The 26045-nt window shown below is 39.4% G+C and overlaps 1 protein-coding gene across 2 annotated transcripts in view; it reads right to left on the bottom strand.

The window, feature by feature from the left end:
• The window catches only part of PHLDB2 (pleckstrin homology-like domain, family B, member 2), a 124047-nt gene extending 102589 nt beyond the window's left edge, over positions 1-21458 (bottom strand). The window contains exon 1 of one of the 2 annotated variants that reach the window (XM_006895341.1): positions 20054-21458. In XM_006895341.1, coding sequence (XP_006895403.1) covers positions 20054-21385 — 1332 coding nt within the window. In that variant the 5' untranslated portion in view covers positions 21386-21458. The remainder of the gene's footprint in view (positions 1-20053) is intronic. The other variant, XM_006895340.1, reaches the window with a different exon arrangement.
• Positions 21459-26045: the final 4587 nt, after the last annotated feature.

Here is a 26045-nt window from a genome sequence, read left to right as displayed (position 1 = left end):
ACTGAAGCTGTGAACAATCTCAATCTCTTCATCATCTATCATGATGTTGCCAATTGGCTCAACTGTGAGAATTTTTGTTTTCTTGATGTTGAGGGTCAATCATATTGAAGGTTGTAGTCATTGACCTTCTGCAGCAAGCGCTTCAGGTCCTCCTCAGTTTCAGCAAGCAGGGTTGTATCATCTGCATAACACAGGTTGTTGATGAGTCTACATCCAATCCTGATGCCATACTTCTCATACAGCCCAGCCTCCTGATTCCACATATAGACTGAAAAGATATAGAGATAGGACACATCCTTGACACACACCCTTCCCAATTTTGAACCATGCAGTGTTTCTTTGTTCTATTGACAACTGACTCCTGGTCCAAGTATAGGTTTTACATAAGCAAAATGAAATGTTCTGGGATTCCCATTCTTCTCAGATTCAGCCACAGTTATGATCCACACAGTCAAATGCCTTTGCATAGTCAATGAAACAAAGACATTCCTCTGGTATTCCCTGCTTTCAACCAAGATTCATCTGACATTAGCTATAATATTCTTAGTGCCATGGCCTCTTCTAAATGCAGCTTAGTATCGATTTTATCTGCTTAGGACAAATAACCTGATTAAAATTTTGTATATGTAATTATGGAGGTTTGTGTTATTGTTTGGTACAACAAATTCTCTTCATGGAGTTTCTGGCTATGCATACTTTATTCTATTGACTGACTGAGAAGTCTGCCTTTCAGCCTGTAGTCCAGTGAAGCACTAAGTGCATTCTTCTGTTGCTGTGCCTTTCTGGGGTTTGAATCCAGCAGTAGCTCCAAGGCAGCAAGATGGGAAATTCCTCATTATGATTTACAGTCTCCAAAACTCAATGAAGGTTGTGATGAGTCAATGGAGGGATGCGATGAATTTGATGGCAGTAAGTTTGAATGTTTGTGTTTTGTGTTTTTTTGTTTTTAGTTTTAGTAGTGAATGCCAGAGAACCACCTGAAAGACACCACCTTTGGGGTCATCAGCACAACTCCCTATAGCCTGTCCCACCAGAGCTCCCTATGAGGTCTACAACATGGAAATCACTTATCAGTCAGTCAACACTTTCAACTTCTCCTTGAGACAGGCTGGAATGTAGTGGAACAAGAACAGCGGGGCCAGAGCCAGTTTAAATCGGCACTTGTCATAGAATGGCTGGCACCCAGAAATCCTCCGTACCGAAAAGCTGCCACATGCCCCTGGTTCCCCTCACAACAACTAGTATGGCTACCCTTCCCGGAATTCTCTTGGGTAAGGAGTGCTTTTCATTGCCTGAGGGTTCACCATGTCTAAATAAACTCCATGCTTGTGTAACAAGTCTGCTCCCTCACTCTGTCCTTGCCAGAGGGAGAAAAAGGATTCTCATTTTGGAGGCTCGTCCTTCTGCATGACACCTGGTCTTGTAACAAAGGGATGAAATTAGTATCTCAGGATTTCTAGAAATATAAAGGAGAACATTTTATATACTGTGTTGTTGTGTACCGTCGAGTTGGAACCAACCCATAGCTGACTCACTGGTGGGCTTTCAGGGGCAGTTAATCACACGGGATGAGACTCCCCATCCTTCTCCCACAGAGCAGCTGTTGCCTTCAGGATTGCAGCACAGCTTCTTGCCACAGATACATCATAAAATGTACATAAAGAACCCTGGTGGCATAGTGTATTGGACTGCTAACTGAAAGGCTAGCAATTTGAATTCACCAGTTGCTTTGTTGTTGTTGTTGTTATGTGCATCGAGTTGCCTGTGACTCATAGCAACCCCGATGTACAACAGCCCTAGACCAACGGAAGTTTTGGTGGTTACCTATAGGGATTTTTCACCTCTAACCTAAAGAACCTAAAGACTGCACTGTTCTGGTGATTTGAATATACCAGCAGCTCTGAGGGAGAAAGATGGGCTATCTCCTCGTACACAATTTAAAGCCTTGGGAATTCACCGGAAGGTCAGCTATGGATCAGATCCAATTCCACAATGAGAGAAATTCTGCAAAGGAACCCCAAAGGAGTAGAGAACAGTGTGTCAGACAGAACACTGAAAGGTCAACAACTGAAGTCCAGCAACTGCTCCATGGAAAGAAATCCATGCGCAGTCCCCTCGGTAAAGATCAACCACCTTAGAAGGCAAGGAGGGTCATTATGAACTGGATTTGCCTGGATGGTAATGGGTTTCGTTTTCAGTCCTGAACTGTAAAGTCTAAAATTAATGCCCGTCACTCACATGTGCTTACAGTTTGCTTATCACAATTAGAGATGGTTTCCACAAAAAAAAAAAGTGAAATGATCTTGTGAGCCTTGAGATTCCATCTCTGAATAATGCCTAACAAGGAATCTAAAAATTGAAGCCAACTTTTTGAGTAAAAGAAAATATGGAAAAATACATTGTGCACCCAAATGTCTCCCCCCCAAATTTCACAGGTCTAAAGCTCTCCTTTGCTAATGTGGAAAGAAAGAAAATTTCCTCACTTACCAGAATTTTCTGCTCCAGTGATCATGGGCTTGAGCTCTGTCTAGTCAACACAGGATCTAGGATCTGTTCCATCTCTCATTGTCATTTGGTCATTTGTATGTTTACCAATACCAAATATAGTACTCCTCTGGACCACATTAGGGAGCGAGCTCTCACGGCCTAGTAGTAAGGGGTTACATTCTGCCAATTCAAACACATATGGTTCAAACCCACCAGCTGCTGTGTGGGAGAAAGATGGGCAAGCTCCTCCTGTGTGATTTACAGCCTCCGAAAATTTGTAAAGGGTCATTATGAGTCTGTTTCAACACAGACACACAATGAAGTTATATCACAGTAAGTCCTTTGGAGTTTTTCTGAAAAGAACTCTCACCAACAAAATAACCAAAAAACCAAATTAAAAAAAACAAACAAACCCACAACAACTATTACAAATTCCATTCCATTATCCAGTAAACACATAAAACCCTGGACATAAAGTCTGCCTTTCTACTTCAATTCGCCTTGACTCTAGCATAAACTTCAGAGGTCATGTCCCTGTCTTCTCAGTCTATGCATCATTCACATTCCTCAGGAGCCTATCATATCCTGCTTTTGCTCATATTAAAATAAAAACTTGTTGTTTTAACCTTATCTCATAAATCAACTCATCATCCTCATAATTTTTTCAAAAACTATTATCACTGTTTAACTGCACATCATCTTCTTCAAACCCACTTGCTTCTAGCTATGTCCCTATTTTAGAAGGCATTTGTGTGTGTGTGTAAAACAGAAAAATAATCCTATGTTTAATTAATAAAATTAGTTCATTCACTATGTATATATAGTTAATAATACACAGTAATTTGTTTTTGTTATGCACTCAGTCAGCATCTACTCATACTTGACTTTCCAGTGGGTTTTTAGAGTCAATAAATCATACAGGAAGAGACTTCCCATCTTCCCTCCTGGAGTAGCTGGTGGATTCGTACTGCTTGCCTTTGAGATTGCTGCACAGCTTCTTTTCACTATGCCACCAGAGTTCCCTTCTACAGATAATATATATAAGATAGATACAAATATGTATACATAAACTCACACCACCACCACCACCTACACACACACACACACACACACACACACACACACAGCTGTAATGTTTGAACCAGCTATCCTTGTGTGGGAAAAGCTCTAGTAATCTGCTGGACAGTCTAGGAGACATATAGGGTAGCTCCTCTCTGTGACATGGGGTCACTATGAGCTGGAACAGACGTGACATCACATCACACCCCACCAACATCCACACAAACACACTCTCTGAGGGAATGTTTCTTTTCATTTTCATTTACAACAAACATGTCTGAAAGTAACCTTACTTGTATTAATTCATTAACCCTCTTAGATTGTTGTTCTTTTAACTAAAAAATATCTTGACTTCCTTCTCCTGCCAGTGGCTCCAACGGAGAAAGATAAGCAATCTCCTCTCATGAAATTTAATCCCCTGAAAACCGACTGGAGGGTCTGCTATGAGTTGGTTATGAGTTGACAGCATATGACAACCACAGTTCTGCCTTGCATTTTTTTCTTTCAGTCAGACACAAGTTAATTCCTGACAACAGATCATCTAACCAGTAGAGCCTGAGAGTTTCCCGATGCCTTTGTGTATCATGTTGCAATTGAAAATCATTTGGCAGACATGTAAATTACAAAAAAATTGACTTGTATGAAGAGTTAAACTAATCTTAAAATAGTAAAAGATAATTTGAAATAAATACCTATTATATCAGATTGCATAACATTATTGCCTCAGCTTAGATAATTAAAGGGGCTTCAGAAAATGTACTTTTCCTAAAAACTGAAAAATGCTGGCTTCAACAAAAGGAAATTCATGTGATCAATATGATTATAATTTCCAGAGAGTCTACAGAAGAGGATGCCAGATGTTTTCACTGTTTTAGAAACAGTCCTTCAGAAGATCTACAAGGTATCCGAGTCTTTTTTTTGTTAAACAAATTATGCTACAGCTTCAGACTAGGAAACTCTAGTAGCTTCACTGTAAGTAGTTGTGCTGCTAACCAAAAGGCATGTGGTTCGAATCCACCAGTTGTTGCATAGCAGAATGACAGGCAATCTCTTCCCATGAAATCTACTGCCTCTGAAAACCTGCTGTGGGGTCAGCTACAAGCAGGTTCCCACTGGATGATACATAACAACAACTGAAAAACCAAACAAAAGTCCATTAGCTCTGCCATTTGTTTACCCTGGTGTAGTCTAGGGAGTTGTAATGCCAACACAAAGGTGGTGTTTCTCACAATTTGAATCCATCAGAGAGGTTCCACAGGAGAAAGGGTCAGCCATACATAAATTCTGACTCAACGACAATGAGTTTAGAGCCAAGGATCGTATTAGTTTGTTTTTGTTACCAAGGACTGATCTGTTTTGTATGTTATTCCTGAAAGACCATAGCCTCTAAAACACAACTTCTTAAAATACTTTCAGAATTTTATTTAGCATCTTGTCTTGCTTCATTAAAATCATGCATTTTAGGTATCAGGATCTTTTAACTATTTTAACTATTTTCATATTTGAAAAGTCTATCTTAAAGGGGAAAAACGAGGTTTTTAATATATTTTTTTTTACTTAGTGCACTAAAGAGTCTTGGTGGCATAGTGGGTTAAGTGTTGCGATGCTAACTGGAAGGTCAGCTGACTGAATTTACTAGCCACTCTGTAGAAGAAAAACAGGGAGTCTCCTTCCAGCAAAATTTATAGCCTTGGTACTCAGATGGAATTTTGTCATAAGCCAGAATAAATTCAAGTAAAGTGTGTTATTTTAAGATGTTAATGGAGAGGAAAGAACTGCAAAGATGCCATACGCAATGATCAACAAGTGCTTAAACAAACTATGATTTATCTATACCATGGAATGCTACTGAGAAACAGAAAGTAATGAACTATTCATACATCATGCTACATCCTAAAGGGGGGAGACCTGGTGGCAGAATGTATAACAATGCAGGCTGTTAACCAAAGGTTAGGACAGTCTGAATCCACCACAGGCTCCTCATGAGAAAGACAGGCAGTCTCCTCCCTTAAAGAGCTTAATCAATTGAGGCTATCAATTGAGGTGGGGAAAGTATCGCCTTGAGTCCCTTAAGGAATCTCCAGAGAATTATGTTGACTAAGGGGAAAGAAAGCCAAACCTCAAAAGTTACAAACTTGTGACTCTATTTACATAATATTTCTTTAAATGACTGTTGTTGTTATGTGCATTGAGTCACCTGTGACTCAGAGCAACTCTATGTACAACAGCCCTAAATCCTGCTCTACCTTGTTCCAATCATTGTCTCTGACACACCTGCCCCCATTACCCCAGTCACTGAATCAACCCATCTCACCGAGGGTCTTCCCCTCCTGCGCTGTCCCACCACCCTCCCAAGCATGATGTCCCTCTCCAAGGACTGGTTCCTCCTTGTAACATGTCCAGAGTAAGTCAGATGAAGCTTCAGAATCCATGCCTCCAAGAAGCAGCCTGGTTTAACCCTCTCCAGGTTGAACCTGCTTGTTCTCTTAGCAGTTCATGATATATTCAACTCATCTCCAACACCACAGCTCAAATTCTCCTTCTATCATCCCTAGTCATTGTCCAGATTTCTGATGCACAGCAAGTGATTGTAAAGACCATGGCCTGTATCAGGCGCACACACCTTAGTCTCCAGACTGACGTCACTGTTCTTTAGTACTTTGGAGAGGTCTCTGACAGACTTTCCCAACACAATACACCTGTTCATTTCCTGGCTGCTAGTGCCAAGCAAACTAAAGCCGTTTGTAATTTCAATCTCTTCACCATCCATCACGATGATGCCTATTGGCCTAGTGGTAAGAATCTTTATTTTCTTGATATTAAGCTTCAATCCATATGCTTTAAATGACTAAATTATAGAAATGGAGAACAGATCAGTGGTTGCTAGGGATTAGCAATGGGTTTGAGTAAGAGGCAAGTGGGTGTGGTAATGAAAGGGCAACAAAAACAATCCTTGTGGTATCTGAAGTTTTGCAAGAAGTTACTTTTGGGGCAACTCCTGTAAAAGGTATGTGGGAGCACTCTGTAGTGTTTCTGACAATGGTATGCAAATCTACAATTATTGGAAGATAAATGCTTAACAACAACAAAAAGTACTTTCCATCCAGACTTTCTAGAACCAAGGAGGCTGGATGAACATTAGAAACCATTGCACTGAGAGCTTCTTTAAACTCTATAAACCAAAACTATCCCCTGAAGTCTTCTTTACACCAAACATTAGTTTAGCTTAATTAGTAAAGAATGTCTGCCTGGAGCATTATGCTCCTTTAAAGATCTAACTGGTAAAACAGAAATTCAAAAGATTCTATAGGGAAGTGAGGAGACAATGAATTTATACCAATGAAAAAGGATCTGGAACAATGGGATTGTTGTGTAGGAATTAGTGAGACTGGCTCAGGACAGGGAAGGGCTCAGAGCTGCTATACATAGGGACAGGGTCGCTATAGGTCACAGGAGACTCAATGGCACATAACAACAACATCATTCTAGATTGGTTGTTTTTTATTTAAGCCTCTTGTTTAGAGTCAGTAAGACCTTGGGGAGGGCCTCTGTATTTAAAAAGTCAGTTGTTACATTTTAGAGGAACAGAATTCTAAGTGGTACAGTACTCTTCTGTCAATATGCTGTACTGAGGTAACTGGGGTTTGCTGTGATGCTGAACCTTAGGTAACTGGGGTTTGCTGTGATGCTGAACCTTAGGTAACTGGGGTTTGCTGTGATGCTGAACCTTGTGCCACTGGGGTGTCAAATGTCATCATGGTTACCTTTGGTGGAAAGTGTTTGGTGGAGCTCCTAGTTTAAGACAGGTTTGAAAGCAGAGGTGGCATCCACTTCCTAAACAACATGCCTCTGGAAACTCTATGGACTTGGAGAAGTGATGATAGTTATATAAAGGCTTCAGGTCTTCTGTTCATGGGGTTGGTATGAGTTGCGGTCAACTCAATGGCAATCAAAAACAACAATGAAAAAGGAACAATTCAGGAAAATAAGATGATAATGGTTATGTAATCTGAAGAATATAATCAATGCACTGAGCTGTACAGGAAATTGTGGTAACTGCATATTCTGCTGTTTATATTATCAACAATGACTAAGTAAGATATTTTTTAAAACTACCTTCTCGATGGTGGTCTCGTCTTGGTGGCAGTCATGCAACAGAAGTTTCTGGGGTCATTTTTGTTGTTTGTTACTGTTCTTTTCCCCCGTCAAATGTAGATGGCCTTGAGCCTTTGATTAAGGGTAAAGGTGGAGGCCTGCTTGAGGGTGTGACTTTAAAATCGATGATGAGGTGATGGGTCTGTGGGCTGGCCTGGGGCCTGGGGTCTTGAAGCCTTCCTCCGCTCTGGAAGTTAGCTGGTTGGCTGACGTCTCAATGGCGGTCTCGGTCTCGTCTTGGTGGCAGTCAGGAAAGGGAAGTTTCTGGGGTCCTTTTGTTATGTGTCAAATACCATACTGGTTACCCATTATGTACAATGGTTGGATGAGCTTCCAGATTGATTCATGTTGGGAAGCAGGAGTGGCATCCATTTCCTAAACTAGATTCCTCCGGAAACTCTACAAACTCTCTTATAAATGTACAGAAATGATGTTATTTTAGAACAGAGTTCAGGTCTTTTGTGCAAAGCTTACTCTGAGTCATATTCGACCCGACAACACTTAACTACTGCTAAATGAGATTAGCACTGTTATATCTGGAGGAACATTCTTCCACTTTGCACATCACTCTTTGTCAGTGTGCTTTATGAGGTAACCTGGGTTTGCTATACCATAACGGTTTCCCATTGTGGACAGTGTTTGGATGAGCTCCCAGTTGTAAAACAGATAGGTAAGCAGGAATGGCGTCTACTTCCTAAACCAGATGCCTCTGAAAACTCTGTGAACTTGGAGAAACAACAATAGCTATGCAAAGGTATTAGGTCTTTTGTTCATAGTGTCACTGTAAGTCGACCTCAACTAGACGGCAATCAACAACAACAACAACCTTCTAATAGTTTTTAACTTGCTGATTGAGATTTCAAAATTAAAACCTTCCATTAAATTACCTATAAAATATTTTGCTGTGATAATTTACATGTTTTTAGAAAAATTAATCTCATGTCTTAATATATTCTCTACAGCAAATACTCTCATCCACTTTCTAGAAATGTTGTTATGTACCATCAAGTCAAAACCAACTCATAGCTGATCCTCTAGTGGGCTTTCAGAGGCAGTAAATCACATGGAAGGAGACTGCCCTTCTTCCTTCCTCAAAGCAGCTAGTGGATTTGAACCACATCCCTTTGGGTTGGCTGTACAACTCCTTACCACTAAGCCAACAGAACTCTCAAGAAATGGGGAAGACAAATTCACATAACTAGCCAGCACAATAATTAAACTTATTTGATGGGAAACGTAAAGTTAGCATCTCAGTAAATCCTTTGGCTTTAGGTATGCTAAATATTTTGACAACAAATATGGGTTCCATTTTCACTATGAATTATCCTTTGTTCACCTTTGTTCAACATTCTGACATTTCTAACAGCAGCAGTATTCTCTATTCTCAATTTCCATCAGTGTTCTACTTTTCTATGAACTTTACTGATAAGCTTTATTTACTAATTAATGACAAATGTTCGTGCATTGATTTATCATTTCAAAAAGAATAGATCTTCTATAACTACATGATGTCATGCAGGGCATCTGTCTAGTCTATCTTATCTTCTGCTGGTAACTAGTCTGGAAAATGCTAAACTATGATAAGATTCAGAATACACACCCCTCAAACTCTGAGCAAAGATTTTTAAATACGTGGCACCATCAAGAGGCAACAGTCTGTACTGCTACTGTAATAGGAAACTTGGATTTGTTCTTAAACACAGAGGAAACTGTTTTTAGCAGCAACTGCCATAGACTATTGCATTACAGGATTACATTTGGACTTTGTTTTGGTCTCCTAATGTAGAATCATTAGATTATTGCTAAATGCAAATTCCCTCTTCATTACTTTTCTATCTGTTAATTGAAGAAGGAAAGAAGGGTAATCATTTTATCCTAACTTAAGAGGCTATTGGCAAGCCTAATTTGTCAAAGATTAAATCCCTTAATATTTACTATCTACAGCAATTTACTATTTAAGATAGAGACAAAGAACATGCTTTATACTCCAAAGAACCAAGGTGATCTAGACATTGAAAATATTATTTATATTATTTAATGATTGAAGATTTATTCCTATTTTATTAAGAAACAGAAAAGGCTGTTTACTTAAGAGAATGGATAGTTTTGTATACTACTCAAAAGCATCATTTATTGAATTCTATGTTAATATATTGTTGAAGTTAATCTCTTATTTTTTTAACATAACTAATAGAGCAGAAGTTCAAGGACTGCAGCCTTCAATATGGATTGAAGCTCAACATCAAGAAAACAAAAATTCTCACCACTGGGCCACTTGACAGCATCATTATGGATGGTGAAGAGATTGAGATTGTTAACAGTCTTAGTTTACTTGGCTCCACAATCAACACTCTTGGCACCAGCAGCCAGAAAATCAAGAGACAAATTACATTGGGAAAGTCAGCTGTCAGGAACCTCTCCAAAGTACTGAAGAGCAATGACATAAGTCTCGAGACTAAGGTATACCTAATCCAGCAGGCTATAATCTTCGCAATTGCTTGCTATGTGTCAGAGAGCTGGACAATGACTAGGAATGAGAGAAGAATTGATGCCTTTGAGCTATGGTGCTGGAGCAGAGTATTGAACATACCATGGACTTACTAGGAGAGCAAGCAGGTTTGTCCTGGAGAAGGTGAAACCGGGCTGCTTCTTGGAGGCAAGGATTCTGAAGCTTCGTCTGACATAATTTGGACATGTTGTAAGGAGGGAGAGGTCCTTGGAGAGGGACGTCATGTTGGGAGGGTAGAGGGACAGTGCACAAGAGATGAGATGGATTGATTCAGTAACTGGGGTTATGGGGGTAGGTGTGTCAGAGACAATAAGGCTGGCATATGGTAGAGTAGGGTGTAGGACTCTTGTACACAGGGCCGATATGAGTGGCAAGAAACTCGAAAGCACATAACACCAACAACAATAGAATTTCAAATTACACACATGACTCATATTTTGGCTTGCATTATAGTTCTAAGATGTTGTTGTTAAGTGCCATCCACTCGAGTATGACCCATAGTGACCCTACGAACAACAGAGCTGAACCCTGTCCTGTCCTGTGCCATCCTCCCACTACTGACACAATAGAGTCCATTGTGGCAGTCACCATGTCAATCCACCTGGTCGAGGATCTTCCTCTCCTTCACTGATTCTCTACCTTTCCGAGAATCACGTCCCTCTTCAAAGAACAGCCCCTCCTAGCAACATGCCCTAAGTGTTGTTGTTGTTGTTATGTGCCATCGAGTCGCCTGCGAGTTGCTATGAGTCGATGCCCTAAGTATGTGATGCAAAGTCTCATCATCATTGCCTCCAAAGAGCACTCTAGCTGCACCCTCCCCAAGACATATTTGTTTGCTCTTTTGGCTGTCCAAAGACCCTGAAAATCATCTAAGACGTGCAAGTAAGAGAAGGCAGATAACTGACTGATTATTTTAAACTGATTTTATTGTTGAACAAAAGTACTCATTACCCTTGAGTCACATCTTACTCATAGACGCCCTAGAAGACAGAGTAGAACTGCCTCATAGGTTTTCCAAGGCTATAATTTTTACTGAAACCCACTGCCCATCTTTTTTCCTTGAGGAAGAAAGCCAGTGAGTTTAAACTAATGACCTTTCAGTTAGCAAGTGAATGTTTAACAAGTGCATCACCAGGACTCCTTCCAAATAGTACAGATAATTTTGTTGTTGTTGTTGTTGTGTGCCATTGAGTCGCTTGCGACTCATAGCGACCCTATGTACAACAGCCCTAAACTCTGCTCTGTCCTGTGCCAATCGTACTATCTCTGACACTCCCATCCCGATTATCCCAGTCACTGAATCAATCCACCTCATAGAGGACCTTCCTAGAAAAGAAAAAAAAACCACCAAAAAATCACAACAAGAATGGTTAGCAGCAGTTAAGAGGTGCTTCAGATCCCCACACCACTCTTCTTTAAATAATTTTAACTTCCCTGAATGATAAAATACACAAGATGGCCATCATTGTCTCCGGATATAAACAAGGATTCAAAGGAGACACAGCAAAGAACATCTTGTCTACTTTATGAAGATTTCTGGAGCAATCTATAAGATCTGATTTGTAGAATGATCAGCCTTCCGTCCCTCCAAGATACTTTATTCACAATGTCTCCTACTTGGAATATAGTTTAGATATTAGGGTGATCACTTACCAACCCCAAGGATGCCATGAGCTCTAGGAATTGAAGTGCATACACAGCATTCACATGGGATCCTCTCAGGCACTCATTTGCACTTACTAACTCTTACTCAAGACTGTTTTTAAATAAGGCTTATAGAGTGTCAAAACCCTTGAAAACTGACTTTTCTAGCCATTGCACTAGCCCTCGTTGGGTGGGAGGGGCATGGCCTCTAGCTATGTTAACAGTGGATACACAGTCTTGCAAATTATCAACAGCTGTGGGACTAATGTAAGAAAATGCTTTCCACACTGTCAAGGGCAGTGGTAGAGAGAAGGAGAAGAGAGTGTGGTACTGCTGTGAAGAGACTGTGGCACTGCCATGAAAAGGCTGTGGCAAGGTATAAATACAGGAACCCTCAAGATGGAGTTAAAGGTTAAAGGTTTTGCTTGCTGGATGAGATAAGGAAAAGTTGACCTGTAACTGCTCTGAGATAAAGTGTGCTGGATGAATGAGAAAACTAGAGGCTTCTTGCATCTGTGCTGCTGAACGGAACCTGGACTTTAATTGAGGGATTGTGCCTTGTAAATATGGCCTGGGACTGCTGGACTAAACCTGCTTTGTGATGTTCTTTGCCTTCCCTATTCCCCTCACTATTTTTCTAATAAACGCCACAACATGAGTCAGGTTGCAATGGACACTGTACCCAATGGTTCACAGGAATTAGGTGCAGGAGCATGTGGGATGGCATGTCTAACCATGTAGCCAGCTGTATGCTGCTAAGGATATTATTGATGGGGATAGTTCCCCTTTATGAAGTGAGAAGTCAGCCTTGGCCATCTCCATGTTGTGTCTGTTTCTTTTACATCTTAATATCTGTTTTCTAAAACCATATGGACAAAAGAAAAGGCTGGCACAATAACAAAATAACAATGAGTGATGAAGAAAAAGAACAAAGAATGAAACATTATTTTTAATAATATAAATATCCTAGGAGTTAGAAACCATTTAGTGTAGACTCAAAGGGGATTAGTGTGCCTTATTAGAAGGGTCTTAGAGGTTCATAATGGTTCTCACTTTAATACTTGATATAATTATCTTAAAGATTGAAAAAGTTCAAAAAGCAAGAAGAAACACTGATACAATCACAGCTAAGCTAAAGCACTACCAGTATTGGGCTGATAAACCAGTTCTGTCCTATCTGGCCCCTACACTGAATTAAGTAAATCTTTAGCACCCATTCATGCTACACTTGTGAGGATACAAATATAGAAAGAATAGACTCTATTAGTCTTTTCTTATCGATTCTTAAGTCATGCTTACTTTTTTAAAACTGTGCACTGACAATTTGCTCCAGAGCATTGACTATGACTATTTTTGTTTTTCTTTAAGCATTACCAGGTTTTCTTTCAATAACACCTCTGAGTAGACTTAAAATGGCTATCTTTTAGCAGCTCAGAGTATTAACTACTTGCACCACACCCAAGTATGCTTTGACAGCTTGGAAGTCTCCCACTAAAGTATGCAAGTGGACTAAGCTGGCAGATCAGGTAAGCCAGTGTCCATGAATTACCTCATGAGCTGGAAGCTCATGCTTAGTTCCAAGAGTAAGTTGTAAATAACAGCAGAACAGTGCTTTCCTTCATTAATTGTATCCTCTACAGGATATGTTTTCTGGATTCTGCATTTTATTTCCCCAATTCTTGTCAAATAAGATCCCGGGTTTGGTTTGAACCCTACTGATAGTTATTCCCCACTGGTGGTAGGCAGCCATGGCCAGGAGCGTGGTTTTGTGATCTGATCATTTGGTGGGCTCTATCTGGCAGAACAGAAATCTAATCTTGGCCAAATGACAAAAGATAGTAGGTCTACCACTTAAAAATAACAAAATCTAGTTATCTATTTTTAATTTATAAACTCAAATCAGGAAATTATTTTGTGATAGCATAACAGGAGGGTGACCAGCCTCGTGATCTGGAACAGTGAGAGTCTGGGTTCCAATGTGCACTGAGAAAGAAAGAATTTTGTGAGAATGAAATAATTTCCTAGCTGCTGCATATAATAAAATTTAAGAGCTCTGTGTTGATTGACTTTTAGAAATTTATTAGCACTTATGTTTATCTAATAGTCTCCTAATTTTAAGAAAATTAAATGAATACTATAAATGCACTAATTTTTAAAGAAAAAGACAATTCTTAAAAATTGGCTGACTCAAAGCATCTTTTCATATTAGAAAACAAGCTTACACAATCAAAGTAAATTGTTAAATTAATCAGATTGAGCTGGTAACTTGCCTATAAAAACAGCTATACGTCACAACCAACCAATAACTTTAAGTATTTTTTAAATACATCAGTGTTAATTTTGATTCTGCAGAGGCAACAAACTGCCATTACTGGTATTAAGGGATTTAACTTTCAATAAAGCTACTTAAACACAAAAACCAAAACAAAATAAAAACAAAAACTAGCCAGATGTCTTGGCCTTACAAGCATGTAGTAAAAGAAAAGTACAGTTTCATTTTCAAATCAGATCAAGATTAGAAAATTTGTTTTATCATGAAGAGATTTGTCTAATTTTTAGAATATTATATTATTTACCAAAGAAAAGCTGATGTTACTTCTGTATCATATTTAAAAGATTAAAAAAATCTAATATTGTATTTGAAGCTTGTATAAATAAATTGTGACACATTTTTACTTTTCAAAAGTGGTTGATCTCTGTGTTGTGTAATTTCTAGTATTTTAAGTATTATTTTGGGGGGTTCTTTAGTATTTTTTTAAAGGAATGGTTGTTTCAGATTCTGTGAGAGACAGAGAAGGGCAAAAGTTGAAGGAAACCGAAAATTGTAGGTTTGTAGAGATGAAACTTACTTTGCCTTAGTTTATAATACTTGCAAAGTGATTTGGTGGTATGCAGTGGTAAAAAATACCAAAAGGTTGACAGTTTGAACTCGCCAGCCAGCCCAGGGGAAAAAGATGAGGCAGTCAGATTTACAACCTCAGAAACCCTCTGGGGAAGTTCTATTCTGTCCTACAGGGATGTTACAAGTTGGAATCAACTCCAAAAGTGAACTGGGTTGGGTTAGGTTTGAGTCAGGTTATAAAATCTACAAAATGCCTACACACAAATAAAAAATGTTAAAATTTTTACAGTTTATACAGGCTTGACAAGTTTCCTTATAAAATATATTTTTAAAGTACTGGATGTCTGACAAATAACTTTCTTATATAGAATGTAGCTTTCTCTCTATTGAAATGTTAAACTTAAACTGCAGGGATCAGTTCATGCTTCCACAGTTGGTTGAAGGTCTTCTATATAATTTGCCCTGAAAGCAGAGATGCAGTATATGCACAAATATTATGCTTTACACTAGCAAAGATACATCCTTGAAATTTAAAACACCAAGAAAAAAGATTCTCATTTATGAACAAAGTAAAGCTTCTTATTTCAAAAGTCCTGTTACACTGGGAAAATCTATTGTCTAAGTCCCCTTTAAAGTGCTGAAGAGAAAGGATGTCAGCTTAAAGACTAAGCATGTGATCTAAGCCATGCTAATTTCAATTGCTTCATATGCATATGAGAGATAAACAATGAATAAGGAAGACTGAAAAAGAATTGATGCCTTTGAATTGTAGTGCTGTAAAACAGTATTGAATATACCAAGGATTGCCAAAAGAATGAATAGGAAGAATGGAGGAAGTACAATCAGTGTACTCTTTAGTGAAAGGGATAGTAAAACTTTGTCTCCTATTATTATGGACATGTTGTCAGGAGGGCCAGTCCTTGGAATAAGACATCATATTGGGCAAAGTGAAGGTTTAGAGAAAGAGAGGCAGTCCCTCTCTTTACTGACTGTAACAATGAGCTTAAGCAATTTGGAGATCATGCACGATGATGCAGGATAGGGCAAAATTTTGATCTGTTGTTCATAAGATCACTATGAATCTTAGTAGATAGACCCAAAGGTACCTAATGACATTTATTATAAAATATCCTATACTGCCACATTGATAATTGTTATTATGTGCGTTTGAGTTGGAACTGTTTCATAGCTGACCCTCCAGTGGGTTTTTATAGGGTGTAAATTACATGGGAGGAGATCACCCATTGATTATTAAGGTAGTCACACAGCAAACACTTGTTTTCTATTATATCAATTTGTATTCTATCATATTACTTTATGATCCTGTATTATCCAAGTGATCAAGTTTCTTCTGATTAGTAATTGGTCTTGACTTCTCAAGACATAGTCCTTAAATTCAAGAGGGAAGTTCAAGATATCTTTTACAGCTAAACTTTTTAAAGGTTTCCCAGCGCAGCTATGGGCAAAATTTGTTTTATAATCTTACTAAAGGATGGAGAATAAAAGTAGTAGATGTGTTTGGTATGCCCCATATTAAAAAGTAGTTTAACACTGTCTGAGAACTGACTAAACAAGTGAGCATTTTAGCCTTCCGTGAGATGATTTGTACTTTAATATATCAATTTATTTTATCAATTTCAGAATCTGTATACTTTCTAGGAAGAGCTCAAATATTTATCAATACCATCACTCTCTGTAAAATGGTCTAACTCTCAGGGGAAACGATAATTAAATAAGACTGAAGTTTTATATTCCGATAGAAAATTTTAACCCTCCTTCCTTCTGATCCAGGGAGCTCTAGTGGCCCAGTGGGCTAGGAGTTGTGCTCCCAGCATAACGGCAAGCTACTAGAATCAGCTGCTGCACAGGAGAAAGGTGGGCCATCTCCTCCCACGTATTTACAACCTGTGAAAACCGCTTAAAGTGTCAGCTATGAGTCATTTTCAACTCAAAGACAATGAAGTTTGGTTTGGGGTTTTTATTCCCATTATAATATGGGCTGCTGTTTTTTAAATCAACCATAGTCAATTATACTTATTGTCAAGTGGTTGAAGCTTTCCTTTCATGCTATTCTGAAGACTTTGCAGCAACTTATGAACTAGACTGTACCTTTAACAAAGAAAGTCAGTCTGAGAGTTTTAAGTAGGACTTTACCAGATATTCTAAACTCTTGACATTTCAAAGAACAGACTTAAAGAGAAAGGTTTCTGAGGTAACGCTGTGCCGACAATATGAGACAAAACTTTGCTAATTTATAAATTGGATTCCAGAAGTCCTTCTAGGCCAGAAACAGATCATTTAATGAAATTAAACTAATAAATACGAGTGAATTTCATGGAACCGACTGGGCTGAACTTATCATGACTATCCAATTTCTAAATATGAATAAGTGTTTTGTAACACTGTCCTTGTTATATGCCATCGAGTCAGCTATGACTCATGTTATTTTTAATGTTTTATTTCCTAATCAGGAAAACCTTTAGCAGATTATGATTTCCCAAGCTAAATGATTTTGTTTTTAGTGGTGCCTTGTTCTCACTGAGCCCTCAAAATTCAAGAGCAAATACTTTTTCTGAGTCTCTTTACCTTTCATGGCAAAGTAATTGTTTGTATGAGAAGCTCTGGTGGCAAAGTGTGTAATATGTCAGGCTGCAAACCAGAAGATTGGCAGTTCAAATCCAAAAGCCACTCCAAGGGAGAAATCGATGTGCAGCACCCTTCCGTAAAGATTTACAATCTAGGGGGGATTGTGTACCAGTGAAGGAGTTTTTCTTTTGCTTTTCAAGAAGAGCGAACGGGGGGGGGGTGGGGGAGGTGCAAGGAGAAAAGTGCAACAATGAATGAATGGAATTCCAAAATCTCTGTAGATGTTCATTGAAATAAAAAAAAAAAAAAGATTTACAACCTCGGAAACCCAATGAACTGTTTTCTAACTATGAGGGTAGAGAATCTGGGTTTTTTGTTTTGTTGTATATACGCTCTTTTCATATTCTAAAGTATAATAGGCCTCCCTTTTAATAATGGCAAAAAGTTGCACTTCAATCCCGAAGGCACACAGTTCAAATCCACCAGCTGTGCGACAGGAGAAGAATGACCAATCTCCTCTCATGTGATTAACTATCTTTGAAAACCTGCTAAAGGGCCAGCTATGGATTGGTACCAACTCGATGGTACACAACAACATTTGCATATCCTAAAGAATAACTGTTCTTCCCTTTCACTAGGATGTAGTCAGAAAAATAGACCATATTTGGAAAGTCATATTTAAAAATAAGCCTCCTCTCATCAGACCTGATGACTCCATAATTACAGGAGGAAGAAAGGTTATAACATCATATATGGAAGAGTAACAATAAAGCTTCCTAAGAAAACAAACTGAGGCCTTTATATGGCTTATAGAGCCTTGGCCTCACAGGCAAAAAGGAGGGTCACTTCCTGAATTGCTAAGAATTTTAATAGATTTGGAGGATGGGGAAGAGAGAGATTTATAGATCTGTTTTTCACAGGGTGGCTGAGATCGTAGTCAACCGGATAGAACCTAACAATTACTCTACGTAATACAGGGAGATCTATCTGATGGCCTAATGAGTAAAGAATTGTGCTGCCAACCCAAAGGCATTCAGTTTTAATCCACCAAGTGCTCTGAGGGAGAAAGATGAATACTCTCATCCAGTATGATTTACAGCCTCTGAAAACTTGCTGAAGGATCAGCCATAGTTGGTCCCAACTCAATAGCTGTGAATGACTGAGTGAGTGCCTGACTGAGTGAGTGGTAATGGTTAATAAAGATGAAACCAGGGAGAGAGAAATTACTTGGGTTTGGGTTCGTATTCTCAGAATAAAAGAGTAAGAAGACATAAAACCTATCTTTGGTATAGTGGAAGTCACTGAAAACACTCTCTTAGATTCCTTAAAACATTGTTAGAAGCTATATCTCTGGCTTAATTAAAATTTGCTCAGTAAAGCATGGCTCTAGATTTGATAGGCACATCAAGAAAGCTTCATATGCTGATCAAAACTTACTGTGAGTAGGATAGAGAGGGTGACGATGGTGCAGATGGGGCAAGGTTCATTGTATCACTATGAGTCAGTCCACTTGACACACCTGATGACACAACAATACAAAGGAAAGGGGAACTGCAAGGAAGTATTTTCACTCACCAGGCTTTCAAGGGACTTTTTTGCTTTCCTTTTTTATTATCATTAATATTTTTCATAATAAGCATAAGTAATTTCAAAAAAAAAAGGCAACTGAGTAACTTTTGGGAGCATATATTTGGAAGTCATTTTATGTTGCAAAAAGAGCTCTAGGTCTATAGGCATTGCTACCTCTCAGAGTATCTCCTTTCAGGCAGTTTACAGCCTCCCAAATGCCCACAGGAGGGTCTGCCAAGGAGTAGGTTTTGACACAACAGCAATGAGTTTCAGTTGGGCTTTTTTTTTATGTAGTAGAGACAGGGCTATAAGTACACACACACACACACACACACACACACACACACACACTCTCTCAAAGACTGAGAACCACTGAAATTACTCATCAACTTGCTGGTAAATTTATCCTACAGAAAAGTGTACTGCCTAGTTCCTGATAAATCATGAGTTTACTGTCTGTTTCTATCCCATAGATATGCAAACTGGATCCTATAAACAATACCTGTTAATATTTCCTGATTGTCTTAAAAGGAGAATTTGCAAGACAGGAGTAAAATCTGCAACTACCTCTATTAGTTTTAAAAAGAACCCAACAGCTGAGCTGTAGAACAGAATAGAGAAGCTGAATATAATATGAGGCATACACCAGTCCTCAAAATGCCTGTAAACCCAAAAATAATATTGTCCAGTCAATTCTTGTTCATAGAGAATTGCCTCAAGTGGTTTCCAAGACTTTTAGATCTTTAAGGAAGTTGATTGCCACATCTTTCTCCCTTGAAATGGCTCACACTTAATGTCATGGAATCGGAAGTGACCCACAGACAACCCTCAATGAGTTTGCCGGAGGAGGCTATAAATCAAATGGGAGGAGACTGTCAGCCTTTCTCCTAAGAAGCCATTGGTGGATTTGAACTGCCAGAAAAGTACAGCCTCGATTAGAAGCACAGCTCCTACAAACTGCACCACCAGAGCTCAAAGTTCCAGCTTTTTGGTATAGCATTTTTAAGTGCTTTAGCCACCACACTAACATAGTCCCTTATCAAAATCTTATAGATGATGGATAATATTGATCTGGAAAGAGTAAGGATAGGAGGAGAAAACCTTAGAAGGGAACTGAGGACAGCAGTGTGGGTGCACATGGAAATTCTATGTCTATCTCTGTAGTCTGCTACTAAGGTTACAAACCAGATGAAAAAGATTACCAATCGCTCCATCTCCTGCTCCCTGAGTCTTTCCTCCCTCTGTCGCCGGTGATAATCCATCAAGTCGTCTCTCCCTGAAATGGAGCTGATGCTGCTTTTTCGCTCCCGAAGAACAGGCTGAGGGGTTCCTGAGGCCTGCCGGAGGCTCTCCAAATCAGAATCGTCAAACTCGGATCCGCACGAGTAGTTCCTCCTGACCGCATATGCTCTGTCCGGCTCTCTGGAAGAAAACGAGTGATTCGGGCTTGTCCCTGAGTATGTCACCCGATCCAAGTCATCAGAGGCACAGGACGAGGTGGAGGCCAGCAGCATCTTGCGAGCCATGCGGGGGCTGGCCGGCACGCTGAGGGCAGAGCTCATATAAGGACTGCCCTCAGATATAGAGGTCTTGTAGGGTAAAGCCCCTGAGCTTAAAGAAGAAAAATTAAGGTAATTATCACTGTCTATTATGCTATGAGGTAGATCCTTTTCCCCCTGCTTCATGTGTTTAGAATTGCCCAAAGAGGTCCTTGAAGGCAGGCTGAGAGGCATCAATTGATTTTCTGTAGCTTTGTACAACCTGGGAAGCGATCGGCTATAGGCTCCCATGTGACTGAGGCTGCTGCCTGAGTATTTCCTTGTTCGAAAACCAACGTTGTCAGACTCCTTGTGCCTGCTTAACCTGGGCTGAAGTGCCAGGTTGTCCTGAATGTTCATTCTCCTAGTTTGCTTGGGGCTGGAAGGCATGCTCGCCGCCCCTGATCTGCTGCTGATGGGGGACGGGCTGGCTTCACTCGGTGACATTCCATTCCACATGGTCAGGAGGGAGCCAGATGCCTTTTGGTTTTCCAATCCTCCCAGAAAGTAGACATTGTCGTGGGATTTATTCCTTGAACTATATTTGGAATAGGGGGGCTTCTCAGAGAGCCTCAAGGCCCTTTCACTGTCCCGGCCAGCATAATGGTCAAAGTCCGCTCTCCCAAGGGGATAGGCACCACTGAGGGCAGGTGAGGCACTGCTTAACGGAGTGGGAGGCTTCATGGAAACGTTCTTGTCAGTGCCATCACCAGAGAACTGCTTGCCTCCCTGGGTTTTGGCCAAGGATGAGCTATTTCTGACACTGGTTCCCAATGGAGAAGGGCTTCTCTTGCCAGGCACAGGTTGTGAGAGAGTTAAATAGGAGCCAGAGTAATCTCCATTTGCTTTAAATCTCAGACTGGAAGTGTATTTCTTCTGGCTTAGGCCCTCCATCATGTCTAGAGGTTCGCTCTCAGAGGAATTCGTTTCCAAATCTTCCTCTAAACTACCATTTTGTACATCCAGCTGCGCTTGTGTTTGGCTCGGCTCTGCCATAATCTCGTTGGAATCTGGAAAAGAAAATGAGAAAAGTTTACTTCACAAAAAGCTTTAAAGAGAATAACACTTGCCTGTCTGCAGTTGGACTAAAGGTTCTTAACAATAAAATCAAATTTAACTTTAAAAAAAAATCTGTTTTACTAATAAACCCAGTGAAACTGAATTGCAAATTGAAAAGGAATAAAAGCCAATGGTCTATAAAATGCTTTATACAAAAGAACAAGAAATCAAGAGGAGGATTATCAGGGGCATTTGAGGAAAACAAGTACCTAATGATGTTCAGGTGCAGGATGAGACTAGAACAGGACAAAAGACAATTTCTCTTCAGTGCTCTGGTCCTTGACAACCTGCTTCCTGAGTACCTACGAAATACCCAAGGGGATCATAGTATGGACCTTCACTTAGACGTTTCTGTTAGAACCATTAACTGCATAGAAATAAGGTCCTGAGGAAATACAAGTTATATCCTTGCAAAGAAAGAAAAGTTTGTATTAGATATTGATCAGTAACCTTATGGTTAGACATAGTTCCTTCACAAAAATGGAGGAATGCCTCCATTTGCTAACCAAGCCACAAGCATTGGTCTCAATTTGTCTGGTCAACAGAGGAGGAAAAAGTCAAGTAGAAGAGGAGGATATAGAATGTGTGGTTCTGTGAACAGCCACCTCCTTTACTATAAGATCAAAGTGACTGTCTGGTTTCCAGCTACTACTGATAAACTTTTTGATGAACTATTCTATAGTAGAAACCTGAGGGGAAAAGGGGGAAACACAAAACAACTGCAAATTCTTATGAACTCCAGACTTCCTGGAGTCATGAAGGGTGGATGAAACCCTGAAACTATTGCCATTGAGATAATCTTTAAATATGTAAAAAGAAAAAAAAAACTTCTGAAGTCTTCTTAAAACAGAACAAAATAATAGCTTCTTGTTATTAGGTGTCAACAGTGACTCAGAATGACCCTATGAATAACAGATTGGAACCTTGCCCTACTGTGTGCCATTGTCACAATCATTGTTGCAGTCACCCTGTCAATCCATCTGGTTAAGAATGGACTGCTTAAAATGACAATAGCTTAACTAATGAAAAACATCTGCAGTGTGCTTTAGAATATTGTTGTCGTTGTTGTGTTAATAAGATTAACATTGCCGTTGAGTTAATCAAATCAGGATTAACTGATGTGTATGTGTGTGTATATAGACGTATATATACATTTGTGTATATATGTGTATGTATATATACATCTATATACATATGTGTGTGTGTGTGTGTGTGCGCGTGTGTGTTTATAGATAGTGATAGTGCCTTTTCAAGGCACTTACACCCATCAAAAATAAGCTGGGAATTTTTGTTGTTGTTGATTCTCTTTGAGTTGAATATGACTCATAGCAACTCCATGAACAAAAGGCCTGAAGCCCTTCTACAACCATTGACATTTATCAAAGTTCATAGAGTTTCAGGAGGCATGTTATTTAGGAAGTGGATGCCACTCAAGCTGGGAATAGCAGAGAAAAAAGTGTTCCCCAAATTACTGCCACATGATCTGAATGAAGTGTTTAAAAATGAAAACTGTTGAACTCTAAAATCTAGTCTTCCCAATTTCTTATGCTCATCTTTAATACCAAAATCTCTCTTTCTGTAGAATAATCCTTCTCCTCCTTTTTGCTAAGAAGTCACCTATCTAAACATTCTTTGTCTTTTTCAAAGCTCAGATCATAAGTCTATCTTTTATTATTTAACTTTAAAGATATATAATGATGTATCTTATGGGGACACTTCAAACATTAAGAAGCTAGTCTGTGATGCAAGGGAAGTTTCCTTGGAGTGTGGTCTGCATCCTTTTTTATCTTAACTAGTGTTAAAAAATAAAGACCCTACAACCAAGAAAGAACTGGGAGCAGAGTGCATCCCCTGGACCCGGTATCCCTCTGCTAAGACTCTCTTAGACCCAGGAGAAGACTGATGCTAACACACATTTCCAAGGAATTCTGGGCCCATTGATGCTAAAAGGAAACAAGATCTTCTTCCAAGAGCAATAGAATTAAAAAAAAAAACACCACACCTAAAAACCCTCCTTATGGAGCTAGTAGTCTAAATCTGTACTTTTAGTCTCCTAAACTTTCAGAGAGTTGGACAATGACTAGGGAGGATAGAAGGAGAATTGATGCCTTTGAGCTGTGGTTCTGGAGAGGAGTATTGAGTGTACCATGAGCTGCCAAGAAAACAAACAGATTAAACCAGGCTGCTCCTTAGAGGCAAGGATGCTGGGGCTTCATCTAACATACTTTGGACATGTTGTAAGGAGGGACAGGTCCTTGGAGAAGGACGTCATGCTTGGGAGGGTGGAGGGACGGCACAAGAGGGGAAGACCCTTGATGAGGTGGATTGATTCGGTGACTGGGGTAATCGGAATGGGTGTGTCAGAGGCAGTTTGACTGGCACAGGATACAGGGTTGTACATAGGGTCGCTATGAGTCGCAAGCGACTTGACGGCACCTAACAACAACAACAAACTTTGAACGATTAGTTTTCCATTTGCTAAAGCTATCCATTTGTAACATTTCTATTAAAGCACTACCAGATAACCAAGATAATTGTTAATCAATTTCATAATATGGTTGTAGGTGACAAATATAAGGAAGGAGGATTAAGTATTAGTTCTATCTAATTTCCACCCTCCTTCTGACTCCAGTTTACTACTTGAGGGTAAAACTTAATTAACTCAGATTTTTTTTTTTAAATTTAATCAAAGCTCTCCTCACTCTATCTCAGCTATAGACTAAGGGATGCCAGGGATTGAACTCTGTCATCCCTAGTTATATGTAGTTAATGACGTAATGTGAAAGCTATGTAATGATGCCCCCATAAACTGATAAACCAAACAGTTGTAAAAGGATTAAGGATAGAATGCAAAACTCTTTTACTCTATTACAGCCCTAATCCAATGCAAGGGAAGTTTCTCTAGGATGTGATCCATATTAACTTTTCTCTCACTAGAAACAAAAAGAAAGCAAACTGAGAGGAAAGGACCAGAGTACTACCAAGAAATAATTACCAGGAGTAGAGTGTGTCTATGTGGACCCAGGGCCCTGCACAAGGAAGCTCCCTGGCTCCAGGGAAGGAAGGCCAAGGCACATAGACACCTCCAAGGAACAGCAGGCTTACTCATACAGCCAGTACCCTGAAATCAAACTTCCAGTTTCTTAAACCAAAAGAGACAGAGAGAAATTCTGCTTATTAAAGACATCCACTTGAGGTATCTATGTACACAGCACTAGACAAATAAGAATTTGGTACCATGAGGCAGCACTGGATAACTAGGACAAGATAGTCCATCGAACTTATTATTCATCCGCCTCATTGTCTTCTTGTGCAAGTTCAGGCAACACAGTGGGATCAGCTTGCTACCAACTGGACAGGATCAATGCAGAGTCTGGCTGCCTAAGAATTTATATGCTGGTAACAGATTGAGTATTCATCTTGTAGGTACAGCTGCAGTGTCCCCAAAACATCTGCCTTGGGCTTTCTTACCTCTAACCCAAACTATCTGTCTTATCTCTAACCTGATCTGTCCAGAGAGTTAAAAGCATTAGTTTTTAAAAAGTGTACTTAAAAAAAACGAAACAGTTTCTCTATTATAATTGGATCTGTCTGTCCAGAAAGTTAAAATCATTAGTTTTTAAAAAGTGTACTTTAAAATAGTTTCTCTATTATAATTGGATCTCAGCTGGGATGCAGTCCTGCTGTCTGGCACAGGCCACATGTTCCATTCCTCAGAGACAGTGTCCTCTCTTGCCCCAAGGCAAATGCTCTTCTCACAATCTGTCCTTTACTAATCATCTAGCCAGGCAGCACCAGCCTGGTAAGAGAGGTGCCTTGAAATACTAGAGCCAAGCTCTGTTTTCTGTACTCTGAGCCAATGTCATCACAGGCAGCTCTGTTGCTGTAGAATTCTTGCATATGCTGGCTAATTGCTTCACATTAAATATTGTCCATTTGAAGACACAAACACATGGCTCAGTAGATTTTTACAGAATTATTATGAGGAGGAGAACATATTAAATGTCTAATCATAAGGTAATTTTAAATATATTACAGTATATACATATGATATAATTTCAAATAATATTTTAAAATTATAGTATAAAATATACATTCATAAAACATTTAGTAAATTTTTAGTCACACACATATATATGTATGTGTTGTTTGTTATGAGTTACTTGTGACTCACTGCGACCCTGTCTACAAGAGCTTTGAAACTTGCTCTATCCTGTGCCAACCTTTTTTGTCTCTGACACATCTATCCCCATTACTCCAGTCACGGAATGAATTCATCTCATCGAGGGTCTTGCTGTCTTGCACTGTCCCTCGACCTTCCCAAGCATGATGTCCCTCTCCAAGGACTAGTCCCTCCTTGCAACATTCCCAAAGTATGTCATGATGCTTCAGAATCCTTGTCTCCAAGGAATAGCCTGGTTTCACTTTCTCTACGGCAAACCTTTTTGTTGTCCTAGCAGTCCATGGTATATTCAATACTCATCTCTAGCACCACAGCGCAAAGGCATCAATTCTCCTTCTCTTATTCTTAGTCATTGTCCAGCTTTCTGATGTTGTTATTCTTTGTTGTTGTTGTTATGTGCCGTCGAGTCGCCTA

Source organism: Elephantulus edwardii, unplaced genomic scaffold (genome assembly GCF_000299155.1).
Source record: "Elephantulus edwardii isolate Elephantulus edwardi_28Jun2011 unplaced genomic scaffold, EleEdw1.0 scaffold00165, whole genome shotgun sequence".
In the NCBI taxonomy this organism is placed as follows: Eukaryota; Metazoa; Chordata; class Mammalia; order Macroscelidea; family Macroscelididae; genus Elephantulus; species Elephantulus edwardii.
This window is presented reverse-complemented; position numbering and strand designations above follow the sequence as displayed.